The sequence below is a fragment of the Ictalurus punctatus genome, chromosome 27 (assembly GCF_001660625.3).
Source record: "Ictalurus punctatus breed USDA103 chromosome 27, Coco_2.0, whole genome shotgun sequence".
In the NCBI taxonomy this organism is placed as follows: Eukaryota; Metazoa; Chordata; class Actinopteri; order Siluriformes; family Ictaluridae; genus Ictalurus; species Ictalurus punctatus.
In genome coordinates, this window is record NC_030442.2 from 2,304,887 (window position 1) to 2,326,319 (window position 21,433).

Consider the following 21,433-nt stretch of genomic DNA (forward strand, 5'->3'; position numbering starts at 1 on the left):
TTGAAATTTCAAAATATCGAGGCTTCAGATTTACAGTTGATCCTCAAACGTCCACCGTTAACGCATAGGTCAAAAGCTCTGCACGCTCAAGTTTTGAGATATATTCGCAAAACATCAAGATGTCAGCTACACGAGTTGGTATTAATGTTGATCCTTTGACCCCTGAGAAAAACCATATGGTTCGCCTCGGTTTCAATCCGCTGTGGCTTCAGCATTACCTACCAGTAAATCTACACCGTCACCTAATTAATCATTCCAACATGGTAAATCACGTGTGTGAGGATTCTGCATTCATTTTGTGAAGTGTGCAAGAGAAATGAAGGCAGTATTACCTATACATGCTCAAAACAAACTCCAAACATCTTGGCTAACTAGTATGAAGTGTTACCAACATGGAGGAAGTAAAAAAAACCCTGTAAACTAGGCTGGAAGATCTTCCAACTCAACTATTGGTGTTTCAACCAAAGTGCTGTGGATTCTCGATTCTGATTGGTCGGGAGGTGTTGATCAGTTCGTTCATTCATTCCAATAACAGGTTTTCTGTATATTAAACAGTCCCTCCAGGACTCGCAGAAATGAACGCAAAATCAAGGAAACTCCGCAACATTCTTGCGATTTTTCAGATTTTTTCACAACGTTTCACGTGACGTCATAATTCAGCCATTCAGCTCTTCGATTACCGTGCTTCGAACATGAGTACAGCTAAACGATGCCATTTACCAACAAATGTCCTTGCGAAAGACCGTGCAAAACAATTTTGTGCGATTGCGATTTCACCAATTCAAGTAGTTTTCCGCAAAAAAAAAACTGCAAAAATTTTAAAAAGCAGCAAAATTGAGCATTTGTTGCCGCAACAATCACAAAAAAAAAAAAAAACAACAACTCCTCCTCCACTATATCCTGTACGGACTGATTAAAGTGCTTGTTCTAATACGTTCTTCAGTATAGTAGCAACTTATACAAGTGTATGGTGGACGTAGACATAAATAGTTTGGGGAAAAATGTCTAGTCGTTGATACTGTGTAGGAGACGTTTATTAATTCAGCATGTTTTTCGAAGGAGTCTCCAGTGTCGGTGATTTGTAAAAGTCAGAGGCGATGCTGTAACGTTTAAGTTTTATCTCTGTATCTTATAAACTTCAAACGAGAGAGAGGGGAAAAAAGAGAAGCTGGTGAGGGAACAACAATTTAACATAAGTAATAATTGGCGTTGTTTCATGGGCGTTCCACGACATTAAAGGGATAGAAATTACTTTTTTTTATTTAAATTAATTTGCATAAAAACAAAACGTCCAGTTCTTCGCTGATAGTTTTCCTACAGTGTCACACCCTCAAGCGTGTTATTCCTTAGATAATATTCTTCTTAAGCCTACGTATAACTGTTTTTAAATTTGCATTACTCTGTGGAACATTTCACTGCGTGAGACTATGTCTCTGTGTCAGCGTGTGCTTTAAACGACTCTTTGTCAACATGCTACAATACGGCCTAATATCTTCCCACAAATTGACCTTAATTCAGCCATTTATTCTGTAAAACGGACATTAATGGATCCAAGCCCAGCCGCAGCACTCGTGGCAGCGGAGAGAAGAGAGGAACAACAAGGGAGTGGATGAATGAACAGCAGGAGACTGTGAGTCATACGAGTCATAACGATCGGCCTTAAAGCAGAACACCCAAAATCACTAATGTCACTAATGATGAATGAACGAATGTTATGGCCATTACCCAGTATTTGGGAGCGCTTGGTTCTAAGTGACGGATTAAGGACCAGCCTGACTGAGATCAGCTGTTCATTGCGCAATATTTGAATCCTTTCCTGTTCATGTAATAAAGGACAAAAGTCTGATCCCAGATGAACTTTCCTACTCTGATACTCCTGACTCATAGACTGGCTCAGCAGGAACTAGTGTATGTTATTGCCACACGATTTGTGAAAAGAAACAACACAATGTTACAGTTTTGCAGCTTAAGCACCAAACCACATCCAAGCAAATGACTACAGCAAGCAAGAACGCAGACCAGAGGCCAATTTTTTTTTTTTTTTTTTGCATTTGCATTTGCATTTTCTCAAAAGACATTTATCTTTTAAAACACGTGTTTTTACAGTTTTAAAAAAACAAAAAAGAGAGAGAGAGAGAGAGAGACAGCGAGACAAGCCTCGGTTTTGCATACACAAAAACATTACCGAAAGAAATAATAAACTCCCCATGTTAAACAGGGAACTTGAAAAAGCTTCACAAATGTTTCAAATAGTTTCGGTCCCTTGCGCTGTGTGAAGCGGCTCCTCTTTCCAGTTTAAATGTTTGGATGTGCCGGGTGCCGGGGCCATCTGCGCAGACTGGGAGGTACTTGTGTAACAAGCAGGAGCGAAGAACGCTCAAATCAAACGTTGACTCCAGAGCTGAAAAACCAACTTTTTCCATCTAGTCCGATTGATATGTTGTTGTTTTTTTAAATGTATTAAAAATCGTGGCTGTATTTCCAGTGGGGGAAAAAAAGATTAAGTGTACTAATGGATTTGTGAACTTCAGTGAACATTCAGTAAAAGGAAAACTCCACCCTGAAACACACATGAAATGTTTTTTGTTATTATATTCAATTCTTGTGCTAATTTGTCGCCTGGTGTTGTATTTTCGTTAATTCCTGTGATGCGCTCGCGTCAGAGGGTTACACTGTCTGCAAAGGGTTCGCTGTTGGATCCTAAAAACAACATCAAATTCAGTTCAACATCAAATCCATTGAAAATTCAAAGCTCCAGAACGCAATGCGGCTGTAAGACTCCGCTCGAGATGACGAGCGCAATCGCGTCGACGGCGATGTGAGCAAGTTGACTCTTCGGAAAGCTGATTTGTTTGAACAGACGAGGAAGTGAGAGAGCCGGACAGAGGACTGAAGGGCTAAAGTGCCGCTGCATCACATTTTAGATGGAGATGAAGCAAGGGCTAAATCCCACTGCATCGCTATAAGCAGGGCAGAACAGGATTAGGGGTTATGTAGGAAACCGTTAACCAAAGTAAAGATAATCCGACACGCCTGAAAGTAAAAAATAAAACGGCAACTCGTTCAGTGGTTCAGGGTGGATTTTTCCTTTAAATTTCAGCTCCAGACAAACCATGTATAAACAACATTTGAACCTTTTCGCAGTCTGCTGGCAGCAAAGCTCACACACACACTCACACACATACACACTTGGGACTAATTTCAAGCAACATGGCCAAATTTGCTGAAAGACTCAAAGTTCCCTTTAGGACTTGGTGTGTGATTCTGAAGTTACTCCAAAAAGACCTATTATTAAAGTACGTATTTAACCATCTCCTATACTTCAGAATGTCTCAGTACTTCAGTAGGGTGGGTATTTGGAGTTTTTCTGACAAAAACCAGTTGATATTGTTGTGAAATGTTTTCTTCGTAATGCAGTGAGCTTAAATGCCTGTTAAGACTGGTCATCATGCAACAGCTGACCAATAAAGTACATGAGATGTACCAAATGATACATGATACACTGCAATAGTATAAAACAGGATGCCATTGTGAGATACAATTTGTCGGATGACGGCCTGCAAAGCGGCTTTTCAAGTGCTCCGGATTACAAAGTAAGCGATAAAACATGGAGGCTCTGGTAAAAATGTATGCAGCTTCGAGATATAAAACATTAGAAAAATAAAATATCAGCTCAAAACCAATGTTCACATATCCATCACAAACTATGCACAAGGGTAAACAGTCTCTTCATCATTTTTTCTTTCACAGCAAATCTCTAAAAATAAAAAACATGAAAAAAATATTCGAGGGCCAAAGAAGGAAGTGTTTTTGAAGCTGCAGCATGAAGGAATGACGGCTGAACGACCTGTCCATGTTCTCTAATTTAATCCTTTTGACCACAAATTCAAAGTTCTAATCAGTGCATCATTTTTTTTTTACTCTTTAGAAGAGCAGGCACAGTCACAGACCTCAAACTTATGTCAGTGCATGTTTTTTCGAAAGGAAAAAAAGATCCCTTCATGATGTTGATGAACATTGTGTTTTAAAATTGTATCGATCCGGTCTGGGACCTGCGTACCGTGGCAAGCTTTTGGTGATACACAAATCCAGGCTGAGAAGAAAAACTGCAGTCTAAAGGCAGATATGTTGAAATTCTTAAAGATTCTCGCTCTGGCTATGTCCGTGTCCAACATCAGCATAACTCTGCGCACGCTCTGTCCTGTCAAACGTATTAGAGAACAGTGCAGCCGAAGCCGGACATGCAAAAAGGCACTTTCAGCAACAAACGATACCTCAGTTGGCAATTGCACTTTGTTTAAATACTTTCGCAAAAGACACTTTTAAAACACTGAAACCATGCGACTGCACTGTGTTTGCACTTGACCCGCCTGCAGGGGTTATTAGAGCGCACCTCTCTCTAGGTGCTGGAAGTCTGAGCAGTGTTAAAAGTATGATGGTATCCTCTGATCTGTGTTGTTGTTGGATGCAAATTGTTCTTGGATCAACGGGACTTCATAGTCCATGCCGTTCTGAGATGCCGGCGGGTAAGACGAGATCTCGGCCTGTTTCTGGGGTGATGTTCCATTCTCCAAACCCATCTTCACACCTTCCAACTCAAAAGGGTTTGGTTCACCTAGATCCATATCTGTGGGAGTTTTAGCCCTTTTTCTCCGTAAAACCACCACCACTGCTGCAACTATGGCCACTGACATCACCACAGCTACCGCTACCAGAATGGGTACAAGAATGGAGAAAGGTTCAGGCCTATTCTCAGTGGGATGCTGAGAGACTCCTGTATGAGCATTCATGCAGGAGCTGACAGCTTTCTCTACAGGCTCATCCAGTGGACTGGCACAAACTAAATATGTGCAGTTGGGCTGTAGCCCTCTCAGTGTGTACTCTGGGTATGAAGCAGGTACATTGAGTTGGAGCGGTCTGCGGTCAGGGCCAGACAGATTGCTATAAGTCAGACGGATTCCACGAATGTTGGGTTGGGACTCAATGTACCGGTGGAGGTCCAGAGAAATCGAGGTGCTGGTTACATGATGGAAGCTAATCTTGTCTGGTTTTATTGAAGGAACTGTCACCACAGCAACTCTCGGGGACAATGGGGGAGGTTGGGACTCCTCTTGGTTTTCACAGTACGTCCCCGAAGTATCCGGAGGGCACAGACAATTTACTTGCCCCCTTTGGTCAAACTTGCATGTACCACCGTTCAGGCAGATGTTTGGAGGGCACATGTACTCCTCATGTTCCTCACTACTTCTGGGAGAGTCAGAGGCCTCAGGGGCCACAGGCTGGACTTCCTCAACTGGTAACTCTTCACTGGGGACAAAAGGACGGATGTTTAGTGTGGTATGTGGAGCAGTGGTGGGGTCTGGAGTATTATGCATGCTGCTGCTGGTAAGTACCTCAGACAGTTCAGTGATGGTGGTAGGGCAGCCGAAGTCTTTTTGTTCCAGCTCAGAAAGTGTCTTGCCGGCATTTATGAGAGGAAAGTGGCAGCGTGTCTCCTCACGCCGTCCAAGATCCACTTTTGAATTCTTCATCCAGTTAGGAAACCAGGACAGTGAACAAACACAGTTGAAAGGGTTCCGTGCAGCCGTTAGTTGATGTAGCTTGGGAAATACCTGGAAAAAGTCCGCAGGGAATTCCTGCAGATTCAGGCTACTCAGATCCAGCTCCTGCAATCCTACCAGGTTCTTAAAGTCCTCCTGACGAAGAGCGTCCAGAGGGTTAGCTGCCAAGCTAAGGCGAGTCAACCCTTTTGCAGATATTAATGCAGGTGGCATTCTTACTAGCTTGTTCTGAGATACATCTAGATCATGAAGATTTCCCAGGCTTCTCAGTAATCCTTCATCCAAAGTGGTCAGCCCTAGCCCAGCCAACTTTAGTGACTCTAAGTGTGGCGTCTGCAGGTCGGCAGGTCCAGGCGCAGGAATACTGTTGAAGCTGAGGTCAAGCAACAGCAATTTGGGAAGATGCAGAGTGGGAAGTAGACTGATCTGGTTTCCCTGAAGTTTCAACTCCAACAGGTGCTCCAATCCCTTAAATGCAGCTGGGTGAATACTCTGGATGCGGTTGTTATGGATATACAACCTCTCTAGATTCACTAACCCATTAAAGCTGTCTTTAGAGATTCGAGTAATTTTGTTTGAAGAGAGGTCGAGGTTGTGCAGGGAGGTAAGAGAGCCAAAAACCCCATCAGGAATCACTGCAAGTTCATTCTGGCTAAGGTCCAGCAGTTTCATATTAACTAGACCATGGAAGTCCTGCTCTTGCAGGAAGTTAATTCCATTCTGAAACATGTACAGATTCTGTGTGGAGGCAGGCAGGTTGAGGGGCATGGTGGAAGCTTGTCGATGTATGCAGAAGATGGTATCTGTGCCGGGGCAGCTGCAGTGCTGGGGACATGCACTGCAGAGTGACGCTGGAAGTAGCAACAGGGAGAGCAGTAGAAGTTGCCATATTTGGGCCCACAGCTGCATCGTCACAACACCACTGTCCTGCAAAACAAACAAAATGAAAAGGAAAACTGTGAGTTGTTATTGTTCTAGCTGCAGTCAAAGAAGGGCTAAACCAAAGCGTTTAGTCCACAGATAGTGCTTTTCAGAGATATTTGATATTAGTGGCGTCGATGTATTGCAGCCCACACTGCCTCGTGGTTTTCATGAGAAGTTTGTGGACATGACTCCTTATATTTCTTCAGGATTTGTCGGAGGCAGCGCTCTTCCGGCACTCTCACCAGCTCTAGGAGTATTCTAATGATGGTTGTCCTGTCGACTTTCCAAGGGTAACACACACCGTCTCATTGATTCCACTGTTTGTTTACACAAGTCAACAGTCAAGTCTTAGATTCCTGGCACTGACAGAGGATTCAAAGCGGCCCACCCACCGTCTCACCCTTAGCGCGCATGTAACTAGGCTTCATAATGACAGGAGAGAACCTAGTCTAGTCCTGTTTTTCTCCACTGATATGACTAATCCCCACTGAGCTCATCATTTGAAGTGCAACAATAAATCCGTTTTGACTTGTGTGCCCAAATTTGAAGAGCATAACCGAATCTCTGTTGTTCAGTGAAACCTGTTGAACTGCCATAAACCGAATCTACCGTCCTAGTAGTGTGATAGCAGGTACTGTTGCTGTCTGCAGACATCTTGTTTTTTTCTTTTTTTTTCAGTACGACAAGGACAAGGCTTCACTGCTCTTGGAGTGTGGGTAAAATAGTTGAAGTTTAATTCTGTTATCTGTATTTCTTACTAAACACATCATGGTTTCTCATGGTTGCTTCTGACGCTTCATTTACACGGACCTAGGCACAGCCAAAACCATGACTGCCATCATGGTGGGTGGTGATGTGGACTTATTCCTCAATTTTGCCTTCTCAAATTGCTCACTTTCGATCTCTATCATCCACTGTGTATTTTTTTGTTGTTATCAGACCGGCTGATGTTAACGTCCTTGCAGTGTTCTGCTTCTTTCCTGATAGTCTTCAACAGTCGAGTATCAGCTATGGCCTCGTGCAACTTCATGGAAAAGTCTGACACTAAGACTTTAAAAGGGCAAGTGTGTGTGTGTGTGTGTGTGTGTGTGTGTATGTGTGTGTGTGTTTCCCCAAATGTGAGATGTCACCCATTTCTGGCTGTTTATTCAGCTGAAATGAATCACATTTCCAAAATATACTGGAAATCGTTCACGTTTTTGTGCATATATGCCTTTCAGTCCAGCATTAGCCTGACATGTAGTAGTTAAAATCCAAATGGTAATCTTTCTGTGTCTTTCTCTCATTCCTTTGTTCTGAGACATGGTTTTCAGTATATTCGACCCACCCTGAGCACTGCTGTTTGACAAGCAGGCCACGGGCCAAGTCTGCCTCCGCAGCGTAAACTGGCAGCGAGACAGGAACTAAACCTGCTTCAATAACACGCTTAAGTCACCCTCTACGTCTCTCCCTTTCACTCGCTCTCTCTTGTTCTTGCTTTACTTTCGTCGCTCTCATAAAGCAAGATCCCACTGGCGCAGCAGGACTTTTGCAATAACCCTAAAAATCTGTCTCCGGCAGGAAGGAGAAACGGGGCCCTCTGGGTAAAACAAGGCCTCTCTCTCGCTCTCTCTGTTGGTCCCTACACCCTGTACACCAAACTACTGCCAGTTTCATAAGCAGCTGTTCTTAATATGTCGCCAAAGACCACATTGTTTCTGTACATACGCCTGAAGATTAGTTTTAATTTCCAAACAAATAAATCATGGTTACTCTGACACATAAGCAACATCTCAACCACTCCACTCTTTAGTAGATGCTGACAATGGTGCAGGTTCTCTCAAATGGCCCTATCGTCCACATCACTACTTCGCCTGCGGTTCATTATACACCGTAGAGATCGTTGCCTTGCGTGGTCTTAAACGCACTTCTACATACGCACATGAAGGTTTAATCAGGTTCTCTTTCTAGAGGCATTCGAACAATGCAACACACCTTCGATGGCATGCCGCCGTGTTCTCAGGAAGGAATCTGGCTTTTACTAAGGCACCACTGTGTGGCCTTGTAAGGCAGCATCCTGACAGACCAGGCTCCTCCTGGTAGAGTTTGGACTGAACGGTTCTGTTGTGTTTCAGAGGCTGGATAATCTCCTTCATATCACGAATGGACACACAACCAATAAAACATCTGTGGGAGTTTTACTTACCCAAACCTCTTCTCGAGGCAGAAAGAATTATGATTAAAGCATGATAAAGGCATGAAAAAAAGAGGCTTTTTCACTCAAGGTTTTCTGATATTGAAACTTACTTACTGCTGCATTGATAAGAAGTCTGGGTAAGTAAGACTCCCTCGAGTGATATAAAAGCCTGATTGAAAAGCGTATCTTCCGAACAATTTAGCTCTGAAAAAGGAGATTAAATGAAAGACGAGATGGATGGAATGAAAGGTTTAGGGCTGTGGTTGGCTTCAAATGGTACTGATTAGCACAGGGCCAGGTCAAATATAAAAGAAAAAACATTGACTGAAAATCCAAGTCTGTAATCGAGTGCACGGTATAGCTGTTGTGCCAATGATCCAGTGTTCATGACATCTGACGCTTAACCTTCATGCTCAGACAGAGAGCTCAGCCTGAGGTGAGAGGACACCAGGGTCAGGCAGTGCGCTGGATGGTGCTTTAGTGTGACTGCACTACTAGAACTGTCCATTTTGTGTGCGTGTATGTGTTTCTTTTTCATATTTATATCTTTGTTTTATATCGTTTTGATATTTGGAGCCTTACACAGTTGCACTGTGTTATACCCCTAACGTATTGTATCATTGTTTATCGTCACCTTAAAATCAAATATTGATCATTAACGCACAACATAAATGACCACTGTGTTACTAGGACTCGTTAGCATTTGAATGAAATGGTTCGATTAATACGTGTGTGTGTGTGTGTGTGTGTGTGTGTGTGTGTGTGTGTGTGTGTGTGTGTGTGTATCCACATCAAACACTCTTTTCATCTCTCTTTGTCTCAAACACACACACCTGGATCAGGTTCCTCTCGAAGGGTGTGTGTGTGTTGGAGTGAAATGTGACCTCCCAGATACATGCAATAAAAACATATCTACATCTCACATCTTTACCTATGTAGAGATTGCATTATAACACAATTTTCAGGTGCAAGTCATCGCTAAGGTGATTACTATGAAAGGATGAGTCGGCAACAAATTCTGAGACTTTTTTTTCCCTCCCTTTCTCTTTGCAGATCTCATCATTCACTCAGTAAAATCAGCACTTCACTTCTAACAGTTAGCATTTAGATAAGACGCTGACAAGCATGCTGAATGATGCAGTCCAGTTTAGTTCCTCTGGATCTCTCTCTGTCTTACACACACACACACACACACACACACGCACACACACGCACACACACACACTATTATTTATTCATTCACTGAATTTGAGCTGTACATGTATTTTATCCTGATTAGTTGAATTTACTTTCAGCCAACAGGGTCATGACTCAGCGTGCGCACGTACCGAGCGTGTGCAGTAGCACCTCTAAGGATTACGAACGCTTAGACACAATGAGCCGCATTGTGAGGCGACACACTCTTCTCCACCCTGCCTGCTTAGTGAACTCAAACACACATGCCTCAGTATTTAAACAATCCGAGACTGTCACATATCTTTTGGTTATCCTTCTTTAACTCTCTCTCTCTCTCTCTCTCTCTCTCTCTCTCTCTCTCTCTCTCTCTCTCTGTGTTTGTGTGTGTGTGTGTGTGTGTTGTAACTAGTAAGCTATTAGTGGCAGAAATTCATTTATAGCATTCAGGCAATGGTTTAACAGCAAACACACACACACACAACTTTCTAAGAAGAATACGTAGAGGTAGAAATAGTTATTTTTATTTTCTTGTCCTTTGCTCCATCCAAAAAACAATTAATCCTTGTCTCTTGTTGACTTCCACTCATGACTCAGATGTGTGTGTCAGCATAACTGCTAGAGCCACTTAGCATTTGCTCTGCAAGCATTTGGACCCAGGTCAACTCTAATTGATGACCCCGACTGTAAAGTATGCAGAGACATATAGGTGAAACTTAGAACTATCATGGCAACCAGGGGAAAAGAAAGGAAATTGAATCAGATCACAATGATGTCTAGGTAATTCAAGCTCATGAGGTCTACAGCTTTGTTGGCTCAGTAGGTTTGTCCATTGAACTTCACTTGAGTTGATCAAATAAGTTCAGCCCACAAGACAACGACAAGAATTCAAGAGGAGTTGGCGATGGAGTGTTAAAAGCCTATTAAAGCCTCTTTTAATAGTTGTTTTGAATACACGTCATCCGTGTGTGGATATTAAGAAAGTACGAGTGTGTATGCATGCGTTTATGTGCAGTCATCTCAGCTCCAACTATGGCAGATGAGATTAGTATGCAGTTAGGTGGCAAACATGGCAGTTCTAGTGTTGTTTGTGTAGGTGAAATCTTGGCTTTACAGCCATATACAGAGGCAGACTGCAGTTTGACATCAGACCTAGGCAACTGTGCCCAGGTGATGACCCTGACAGTCGGATACCAACAAGCTTCTACCCCAGCCATCCCTCTTTCCCACAAACTCCTTCTGCCACACAGTCCTACAAACTCTGTCCACTGTTATATTGAGGGCCACGATTCCCTGTCATTTTGAAGCCCAGAAGGTCCTTGCAACCTGAGTCCCACAAGCTCTTACTCCTGCCACCCTGGGGCACATAAGTTCCTACGCCTGCCCCCTTAAGTCCCAGAGGCTCCTACTCTTGCCACCCTGGGACACAAAAGCTCCTACACCTGCCACCTTATATCCTAAAAGCTCCTACTCTTGCCACCATGAGGCCCACAAGCTCTTACTCCTGCCACCATGAAGTCCACAGCTTCTTTCCTGCCATCTCTTTTTTCCTACAAGCTCCTACTCCTGTCATCCTAAGGACCACAAGCTCCTGCCATTTTGAGCCCCAGAAAGTCCTACCACCACAAGTCCCACAAGCTCCTAATCCTGCCACCCTGATATACACAAGCCCCTACACTTGCTCCTACTCCTGCCACTTTGTGTCCCACAAGATCCTACTCCTGAGCCCCACATGCTCCTACTGCTGTCATCCTACGGTCCACAGCCTCCTAAACCCTGTCATCTTGAGTCCCATAGGTTCCTACCCCTGCCATACTAAGGTCCACGGACTCCTTAACCCTGTCATAAGTCCCATAAGCTCCTATGCCGCTTATCCTAAGGTCCACAAGGACCTGGCATCTTCAGTTGTATAAACTCCTGCTTCTTTAAACCTGAAGCCATCTCAAGTCACACAAACCTCGTTCTCCTGTCCTGGGGACTTCAGGCCTTCCCTCCAGTGATTCCAAATATAACTTCTATATTAGTATCTTTATCCTTATACCTTATAAACTAGATCTCTCATGATTCCAATTGCTAGCCAAAGAAGAACGGGTTCCTCTCTCCCCAAGTTTTGGTTTTTCTCAAAATTCTGTCCTGCCTAGCTGTGTCATAGCTGCATCATTGTCCCTGTGGCTCTTGCTGACGGTTAAGGCACTGATGTAAAGCTGCTTTGAGACAGAGTATATTGTAAAAAAAAAAAAAAAAAAAAAAAAAAAAGGAAGAACTATAAGAACTCACTCTTACAAAAAAACAACAACAGCAGAATCCTATTTGTACACATCTATGCTCACACCTCCCTCCCTCTCTCTCTCTCTCTCTCTCTCTCTCTCTCTCTCTCTCTCTCTCTCTCTTAAATTAGCAGTTACACTACAGGCATGTAGGGATGGTTTGGCTCAACCTGTTTTACTACCTTTCAGCACTTGAATGTTTACAACAAATACTCCTCCTCTGGCATCACTCAGACTGTACAAGCCAAACAGGTGTAGATCGAGCCACAATCGAACGCGCACACTTACCTGCACATTCCTGTGCAAAGTGCAAACGTTTTGTTCAAATCTCAGCTTATATCTTTCTGAGGTGCTGAAGAGCTGGGGTAGATACGTGCGCGTGCCCCAGGTATTGTACGAGGAACAATAAGAACTTGAATGTGGTTGTTTGTTTGATCTGTACCAGTATGAAGTGTTACCTTTTTAACAAAGGGAAGCTCTACAGCACTTGAAGCAGTTTAGCACGCTTTGCTTGTTGATAAGGTTTAAAAGTTACATGAGAGAGACGCTTAGATTTGAACGTGCGGGTTAATGGTGAGGATTTTCGGAAGCCAAGGCCTTTTTTTCCGTCACCATGGCGAATTGTTACCTGCCCAAATTTATGCTTTGTTGAAGCTTGAATTGTATTTCACTTTACAGAGTTACTGAGACTTCCTCCAAATATGGATCGCTCTACTTCTGAGCCTTTCTCGCTCAACTCTGGAGCTCAATCCAAACACCACACTGAGGTGGGGGAAGAGAAACGTTTGATGTGTGAAGACAGAATGATGGGCAAGCTGTAACACACTCCTACCCTCCAGGCACCCCTTCGAGGCCTCCACTCTCTGCCACAATATTAATCCACGCTAGGACGGACCTCACATCAGTTTGCTCGGCTGTTCCGTCCTTACTGTTCGTGTTTTATATGACGCCCAAGTTTGATGTTGTGCAATGATGTGTACATATTTTTTACACTTTTACCTCAGACCCAATACCTCGACATACTAACCCCAAAAGGAAATCTTTCGCTTCGTTTAGTTGAGTATAGCAGGGTGTGTTCCTACACCATGTTGACATTTAAGGCAAAAAGTTGAATACATGTGCGCACACACACACACACAATCTTTGTGGTCCAGTGTCACTTATACTCAAACTTGATTTGTCTATCTGGAAGCATGTTCTGACCTGCAGGCTTGTTTGCTTAGTAGGTTTATCAACAACCTGAGGGTTTTAAGGAAGTGTGTATGTGTGTGTGTGTGTGTACATGTTGTAAGGTGTTGACACGAGGAGCCTCTCGTGTCAGTATGTTTAGAGTAACTTCAAATGAAACTCAGACACAATGCAGTGTTTGTTGAAATGCTATGCTCCACTGATAAGGAATAGGGAGCGTGTGTGTGTGTGTGTGTGTGTGTGTGTGTGTGTGTGTGTGCGTGTTTGAGGGGGGCTTGTGAGCTTTGCCTCTGGCTTCTTTATCTATGTTGCTGATCTCTGACACGGGGAGATCCGTTTCTCATTCAGAATGTGTGGTGCTGAATGATTTTGCCCATGTCTCAAATTGTGTATATGTGTGTGTGTGGGGGTGTTGTGTGTAGTCAGTAAAGTAACATCTCTATCTGTCTGTCTGTCTGTCTGTCTCTCTCTCTCTCTCTCTCTCTCTCTCTCTCTCTCTCTCTCTCTCTCACACACACACACACACACACACACACACAGGAACAAGGATCATGACAAAGGGCTCCCGTGTCCTCCTTTTATACTTAACCACTGACACTATTATTAGCATCAGCACAATTATGTTAACAATATTAGACTTAGTTGTAGACACTAGTCACATTTTCCCACCGCTAAACTGTATTTTATATGATTTGTTAGATACTACATAGTGTTTAAAGACATGTGAATTGGTGATTTCTGGATGAGAAGGAGAACGAGGTTAAAAAAAAAAGGTTAAAACCCATGAAAACACTCTTGCTAAGTATCCTAACTTTTACTCTAGCTAGCTAGTTAGCATGTAGCCAACAAGAAGGACGATGTAGCGGTGTAGCAACAGTGAAAAACATCTCAAAACCGTTGGAAAAGCCAACATTTCCCTCAGAAGTGTTGGTACATTACCAGGAGATAAGGCTTCGGATGCGTAAAACTACACTTTTTGCAGTTACACTTTAGCAACAACCGCTAACTGAAAGAGTCAACAGTGTGTCAGAAAACATTGACTTCTGAAGCGGTGATCAGCACGAGAGCGGGCTATTTGTGGAAAGGTTTCGTAAACAGAGTGAGCGTAGCATATGACACGAGATTTATTCATGCTAAAGAGTGAAACAGAAGGGTTTTTTTGTCACACCTCACACTCGAGTCAAATGTAGTGGATAGCTAAATGATTTCGGAATATCTTTTGGTCAGTAACAAAAAAAAAACAACAAAACCCTATCCACTAAATTATTGTACACACACACACACACACACACACACACACACACACACACACACACACACACAATGAGTCACTTTTTCTCTCGGCTGCGCATTTTGGTTTGGCGTCTTCACTCAGACACTAAATAAATCTTTCTCTGCATTTTTGGTCAAAGACTCTGTTAGCAAGACAAGCGTGTAGTGTTATTATTCCAAATGCTTTGCCATCCTTCTGCTAGACAAATCAGTGAACAATGAACCTTTGTAGAGAGTCTTTCTTGGACCTGAGATTAAAATGAATTGAAACAGTCTGCAAGAAAAATTATTATTATTATTATTATTATTATTATTATTATTATTTTACCTGAATGTTCTATGCTAACGCTGCAGCCTCCCCTGGAGCGGAGAATGGACGATATATATATATATATATATATATATATATATATATATATATATATATATATATATATATATATAAGTGTAGTGTAGCGACACTGTGAACGGTACCAAGCTGTCAGGAATGTCGATATTTTCCTCAAATGTTCGAGGAAACTTTTACTTAAGTAAAAGCTCTATTTGACTAAAAAAAAACACAAAAAAACACCAAGATTACACTTAGCATCAACCGCTAGGCAAACTCCCGCCAATTTAGATCACGCTGAGCTTTCAGCACAATAATACAGTGTGGAGGTCAACTGTTGTTTTGTTGACGTTACAGCGCGAGATGAATATCCTAGTAGACTGTATAACGACGGACTGGCACACGCTAATCCATTAGTAATGTCCTCATTTAGAGAGGAAGTCATAAAACTGAAATGTGAGGGAGTGTGGGGTCAAGGCATGTACTGTAATTGTGTGTGTTTTCGTGTATGTGTCTGAGTGTGTGTGTATACACTTCTGTTTCTCTTGGCGCTGGTCCTTTCCTTAATACTGCCAGTGTGCATGCCTCCCAAATTCCTAGGGGAGGTTATTACAAGTGCATGCTAACACGCGCACACACACACACACACACACACACACACACACACACACACACACAGTGGCATCCAATGACCCTCTGACTCATGGGCATCAAGATTACAGCAGTGAAGGAAATAATTTTTTCTAATCACTTTGCCGACATTTCATTTAAGCTCGCGCTCCACCATGGTGAACATGTAGTAATGATTTTTTAAAAATTATACCACAGCACTGTTTAATACCCGAGTCGGATTGGTCAGAAGATGTGTGAGTTTTCTACAACAGCCGCTCTGAATAAATTTTATAATAAAGCACTCGTTTCTACGGTAACAACGTACGCATGGACTTGTATGGTGAACGCTCGGGATAAACATGTTTTAGTTTTATTTTTTTAGTGTGTAGTTGTTATGTTTCCGAACATTTTGGGAAGGAGTCTTTGGAACAGCCAGAGGTAACATATACAAGGCTAACCAAAAAAAATGTGGTGGCTTAGTGGTTAGCACATTCGCACCTCCAGGGTTGGGGGTTCGAATCCCGCCTCCGCCCAGCATGTGCGGAGTTTGCATATTCTCCCTGTGCTTTGGGGGTTTTCTCCGGGTACTCCGGATTCCTCCAGTCCAAAGACATGCATTGTAGGCTGATTGGTATTTCCAAAATGTCCGTAGTGTGTGAACGGGTGTCAAAGTGTGCGATTGTGCCCTGCAATGGGTTGGCACCTTGTCCAGGGTGTCCCCCGCCTCGTGCCCCGAGTCCCCTAGGATGGGATCCAGGTTCCCCGTGACCCTGTGTAAGATAAGTGGTATAGGAAATGGATGTATGGATGGATGGACATGTTGTTCTTTAATCAATAAAAATGGTTAATGATGGCCAATTGCTGTAGTATAAGAGGAATAAAGCACTTTGTGTTGTGCTGGTATGGGAAAATGATCCACTTCCGGTTGGGAACAGTATTCATAATTGCTAGCTAACATCTTGGCTTTTTTGAACAGCTAGGCTTAGCTCTTATCTGCTTTGGATTTTTCAAACCGTCAGTGCCCTTATGCTGTCTTCCAAATTGGACACTATAACACCATTGCCTAAAAAACAGCAAGATCGTGCATGTTGTGCATTGTGCATCAACTAACTAATTATTAGCGTATGACCTCTGTTAGTGTAAAGACCAGGATGTAACATGATGTCTGTGGGTGGTGTTGCCGGGTTGTGACCTAACATGTGGAGATAACCTCGCTGTTTACGTTGTTCTGTTTATGCATTTACAGAGTCGCATGCCAGACGTCTCGGGGAGAAATCTGAGACCAGTGAAGTTCATTTATTCACCACGTATGTATATTTTCAGATTAGCAAAAAATTCCATTGAGTACTTATTATTATTATCATTATTATTATTATTATTATTATTATTATTATTATTATTATGCCACACAGCAACTTAGTATTAGAATTCTAATAGCTTAACTAATGCTAGCATTCGGTAATTAGAGGTAATACTGCAATGCAAAAACCAACCCTATACACCCTTTTTTCCATTGCACTGTAATTTTTGGCACCAGTCTAGAACCAGTGTTTCCAGTTGTATGGTTTATGCCGTTTTATTTCTCAATCATAAATGTTTAACTTTCAAGTCGCAACTCCAACCCTTTCTCTTAATTGTTTTGACCATGTAGGGTGCATGACTCATGATTTTGACTGTGTTGTCAGCCATATTAGTCATATTTTAGTCATATTTCCTCAACAGTAGGTTTTGTGCTGCTGCTACCATTGGCGAAAATGTAACGTTTAGTGAACGATAACCAAATGTTCGATGACGGCAAAGGAAGTGTGTTAATCCATGCACTTCTTCCATGTCGTCACTGTGTGCTCGAACAACAGTGCAGTTGTTTCTCCGATCTCTTAGAGGTCGAAAATGAACTACAACCCAAGTCCAGTCGGTTCCATTTTGGTTTGTCTTTTCTTTCTTTTTTTAATGGAACTTACGTTGGGAAAAACGCTCCAGCATTAAGACTAATGCACTCTGGGTATGAAAATGACTATTTTGGCTGAGCAACGAATAGCAAAGGAGTAAATACTGATGGCGTTCACTAAGCGCATCAGGATAAGACTGACAGCGGTGTAACCACACATCTCCAGACACTTGCGTGGCGGCCATATGATACACAAGAAGAAAATCCCAGACTTATATTTGACGCATGAGCTCACATTCCCAAAATAGGAAGGCTATTTCTTGCTTAACATATGTTTTCATGTTTTCAAACAGAGCCAGCTGTTATCTCAATCAGTGACGGCCAAATTGTCCGAGTCTTTATAGGCTAATGATGCTGTTCACATTAACATCTACACACACACAGAAACACACGACTATTCCTAATCATACCTCCGTTATCCAGTTATTACCGTGCAAGTTTCCTCTGATTCTCCCCCATTTAGCTGTCACATTGGCATGACCCGAGCACATATAAACTGACCCCTGGGATTAGTCCATGCTTGGAGCAAGGGGGGGTTTAAGCCTTCACCTCTGAGTGCCCACTCAGGAGTCCTTAATTAAATCTCTGAGACACCGAGTCAGGAATGTTTGCTTTTTTTCCTTTCAGTGCGCTCTCCTCCCATATCCCTCCGTTCCTGTCTTTACTTTTCTCATACGCTCGGCTCGTCCCTCACTAGGGGCCCTCGAGTCAACTTTCTATCAAATGGGTCTTGGCTGGTTCATGGACCTTTGTTTTGTTTTTTTTGTTCACATGCCAGTGCAGCACAATTACAAATATCCAAGTTTTAGGTCAAAAGCAAGTGAGAACACCATACGACGTCAAACAACGAAGTATTACGACTAACACTAGGACTTCAATCAACATGGGACAACTCGATTTGACAGTTTTGGGAGTAAAACGCTGATGGAACAATTCAATTCTAAGCCATATAAACTCTCTGTATACTGTATAATCCTGTCTATACCCTCTAAAACCTCGGTCCCATACACAACTCCATAGAAATCAATCTACATTATGGAATTCGTACATTTTCATCACATATTGGACCTCAGAAATGTCATCTATGGCTTCCAAACTGGTGATCATAATTTACCAGTAAGTGATGTGCACATTTCCCAATTCCTGATTTACACATTGTACATTTTACTGAGAACCCATCTAGGTCAAGCAACAGGTTGTTTTTGTTGTTTTTTTGTGTGTGATTTGTAAAAAATAACTCCTTTGCCTTCTTAGACAGTCGATTTCATGGAAACCTTTTATATTCATAACCTTTTTTTTTTTTTTTAAAAAAACAAACAAATCTATGGCCAGCAGTAGCTTGATGGGATTTATTTGCGTGTACTTGTTTTTATGAGTGGTAGCTCAGTGGTTAATGTCCCGTGGCCGTAGCAGTGATGGAAGATTGTGTTCGAATCGCAGGGCTGCCAGAAAACCGTGGTTGTGCCCTGGAGCAAAGACGCTTAACCCTCGAACTGCACGGCGGTTTCGAATGCGTCATATAAAATCATTGTGCCCGAATGAATAAAACGCTAGATTTGTTTAGTAATCATCGTTGCTTCCTTCCTGTACACACTTCCGTGGCAAGCTTCGTCATAAGCATATCCAAAATATCTGACAAAGTGAGGCAGAATACAATCTGTGCATACAGCCCGGGGGGGTGCAAAACATGGTGGTGGTAGGTTCAAGATTGTTTTGGTTATCATATAGGAATCATAGTTATGCCTAAATAAATAAAACTAAAAACAAGCATAAATAGTGTGACTCTATGTTTACTCTGCATGAGTGTGAAGTTCAAGAATAATAATTTAAAAAAATAACTCGAATGAATGAACATGATGGTACACGTTTGCCCTGTTCTTTAAATTAAACCTGCGCTGTGTTTAGAACAGGGTCCTCGGCTGGCATAGATGGTTTGTTTTCTGACACGTTTACTGCTGAGGTCTCATTCCCACAAAGCCAAATATTACCCGATTTAAATGCTGACAAAGTATCCCATCATGATTTTAATGTAGAAGCTGAAGCAAAACCAGAATAACGGATTTAAAGACCAGAATAAGCATGTGATCATTTTTACGACCTTGTTTTCGCACTCTAGCTTTGACCCATCAACAAGACATCAGACAAATGACACAATTCAATAATTATAGTCCTGTAAACCGTCCATGTTCCAAATCCGCTCTCGGATCGTACCAACAAAGCCACCATGACATATATCTAAGGCTTGGTGTGATACTGAAGCCTGGATAATTCTGCAGCCTGTAATAATCACTGAGACTGGATACTACATCCTCCTTGGGATATTAGAAGAAGAAGGGGGGAAAATCATAGTTGTAGGTTTGCAGAACAAATCTTTCATGCAGCTTGAGAAGACATGTATTATGCTAGACATATATTTGTTAGATGAAGTTTGCAAGAAGGATCAAAGGAAAGAACGCCACAGGTGTCAGTGAGAATGTGAAGACAAACTATTTATTGATTATTTGCAAATAATAATAATAATAATAATAATAATAATAATAATAATAAATGTCCTTGCACGAGCAGATCAGTCCAGTTTTTTTCTCTTTTTTCTGCCACTTTTTTTTTTTTTTTTTTAAGTTTAAATACCTCTCCAGTGAATAAGACTTACCGTAAGACCAGAAAGAATGTGCTTCAGCGCCCTGAAGGAAAGAAGAAGATCTAGAAAGACATCAGGAGGTGTTTTTCTGCCATTTGTTAAAGCATAGGTGGTTAAAAAAAAAAAAAAGAATACAAATAAAATAATAACTTCTTTTAATTGTAAGTGGCTCCTCGGCTTCTGCTGAAACTTCCAGTGAGTTGGGAAACTCTGCTGTTTTTTTGTGAATGGAGTCGAGCCCGACTAGTGAGTAAAGCGCGTTACAGCCTGGAGTAGAAGACGAATGGGCGTGGCTATGTATTGATGGGCGTCATTTAACACCAGGAGGGCGGTACCAACGCGCCTGAGCTCTCGCTGGGTTGCCAAAGTGTGACGTTCAACCCTTATTATTTTTACAGTAAAGCTTCTCAGATTACAGTTTTATAGATTTTGCATCTATTGATTCTAGAATATTCATTATTATTATTATTATTATTATTATTATTATTATTATTATTATTATTATTGATAATGATTCCAGTTGCTAAATGCACTTTAATTACATTTCAAATGAATACCTTGCATCATTCCACAATAATTATATTTCATTATACATTATATATTTTAATTCAACATTTTAATCCTACAACACCTTTTTATAGACCCGGATGAAAATGTTTTCCACAGGTTAAAATAGGATGAGAAAATACAATGATGTACAATAAATACTAAATAATAATAATAATAATAATAATAATAATAATAATAATATACAGTTAGAAATCAAATGGGACACAAATATATCTTAGAATACAATGTAATAAAAGGATGATACAAATGATTAAACTGAGGGGAAAAGAATCTTGCCTAAATACAATTTGGTATGCATGTGTTAATAACAACAACAACAACAATAATAATAATAATAATAATAATAATAATAATAATAATAATAATAATAATAATAGGCCACTGTAATACTTGTAAATAAGACAAGTAGTCAGTGTAGATAAATGTATTAAATTGATAATATTGTCTATAATCTTTATCATTACACGCTTTTGTTTGTGTATTTCATATTCACATGTCAAGAAGATCAGATATATGATTTATGATTTAATATACACTGCTTTAGTGACTTATATCAAATATGAGATTGACATATTAGCCTGGTGGTTTATATTACATTCATACTGTAGCATATTTCCGTTGAATAATAATTTGATTTGACATATACTTGCAACTGAGTGTAATACTATCAATCTGGCAACCTGATGGCTTCTTCTTCTTCTGCTTATTATTATTATTATTATTATTATTATTATTATTATTATTATTATTATTATTATTTTAATAGTAGTAGTAGT

General features: G+C 41.3%; 1 protein-coding gene and 1 long non-coding RNA gene across 7 annotated transcripts in view; one reads left to right on the forward strand and one right to left on the reverse strand.

The window, feature by feature from the left end:
- Positions 1 to 21,433, forward strand: part of LOC108259455 (uncharacterized) — a 38,576-nt gene that overhangs the window by 13,913 nt on the left and 3,230 nt on the right. For 5 of the 6 annotated variants that reach the window (XR_008393596.1, XR_008393593.1, XR_006981205.2 and 2 more), the window contains exon 2: positions 16,748 to 16,808. This is a non-coding gene — a long non-coding RNA (uncharacterized LOC108259455). Of the gene's footprint in view, positions 1 to 10,092; positions 12,490 to 16,747; positions 16,809 to 21,433 lie in introns of those variants that run through there. The other variant, XR_008393595.1, reaches the window with a different exon arrangement.
- Positions 1,894 to 20,344, reverse strand: vasna (vasorin a). The gene is made up of 2 exons (XM_053676529.1): positions 20,100 to 20,344; positions 1,894 to 6,488 (listed from the first exon to the last, which is right to left on the reverse strand). The coding sequence occupies exon 2, from the start codon at positions 6,468 to 6,470 to the stop codon at positions 4,425 to 4,427; it is 2,046 nt and encodes a 681-aa protein (XP_053532504.1). The 5' UTR covers positions 6,471 to 6,488; positions 20,100 to 20,344; the 3' UTR covers positions 1,894 to 4,424.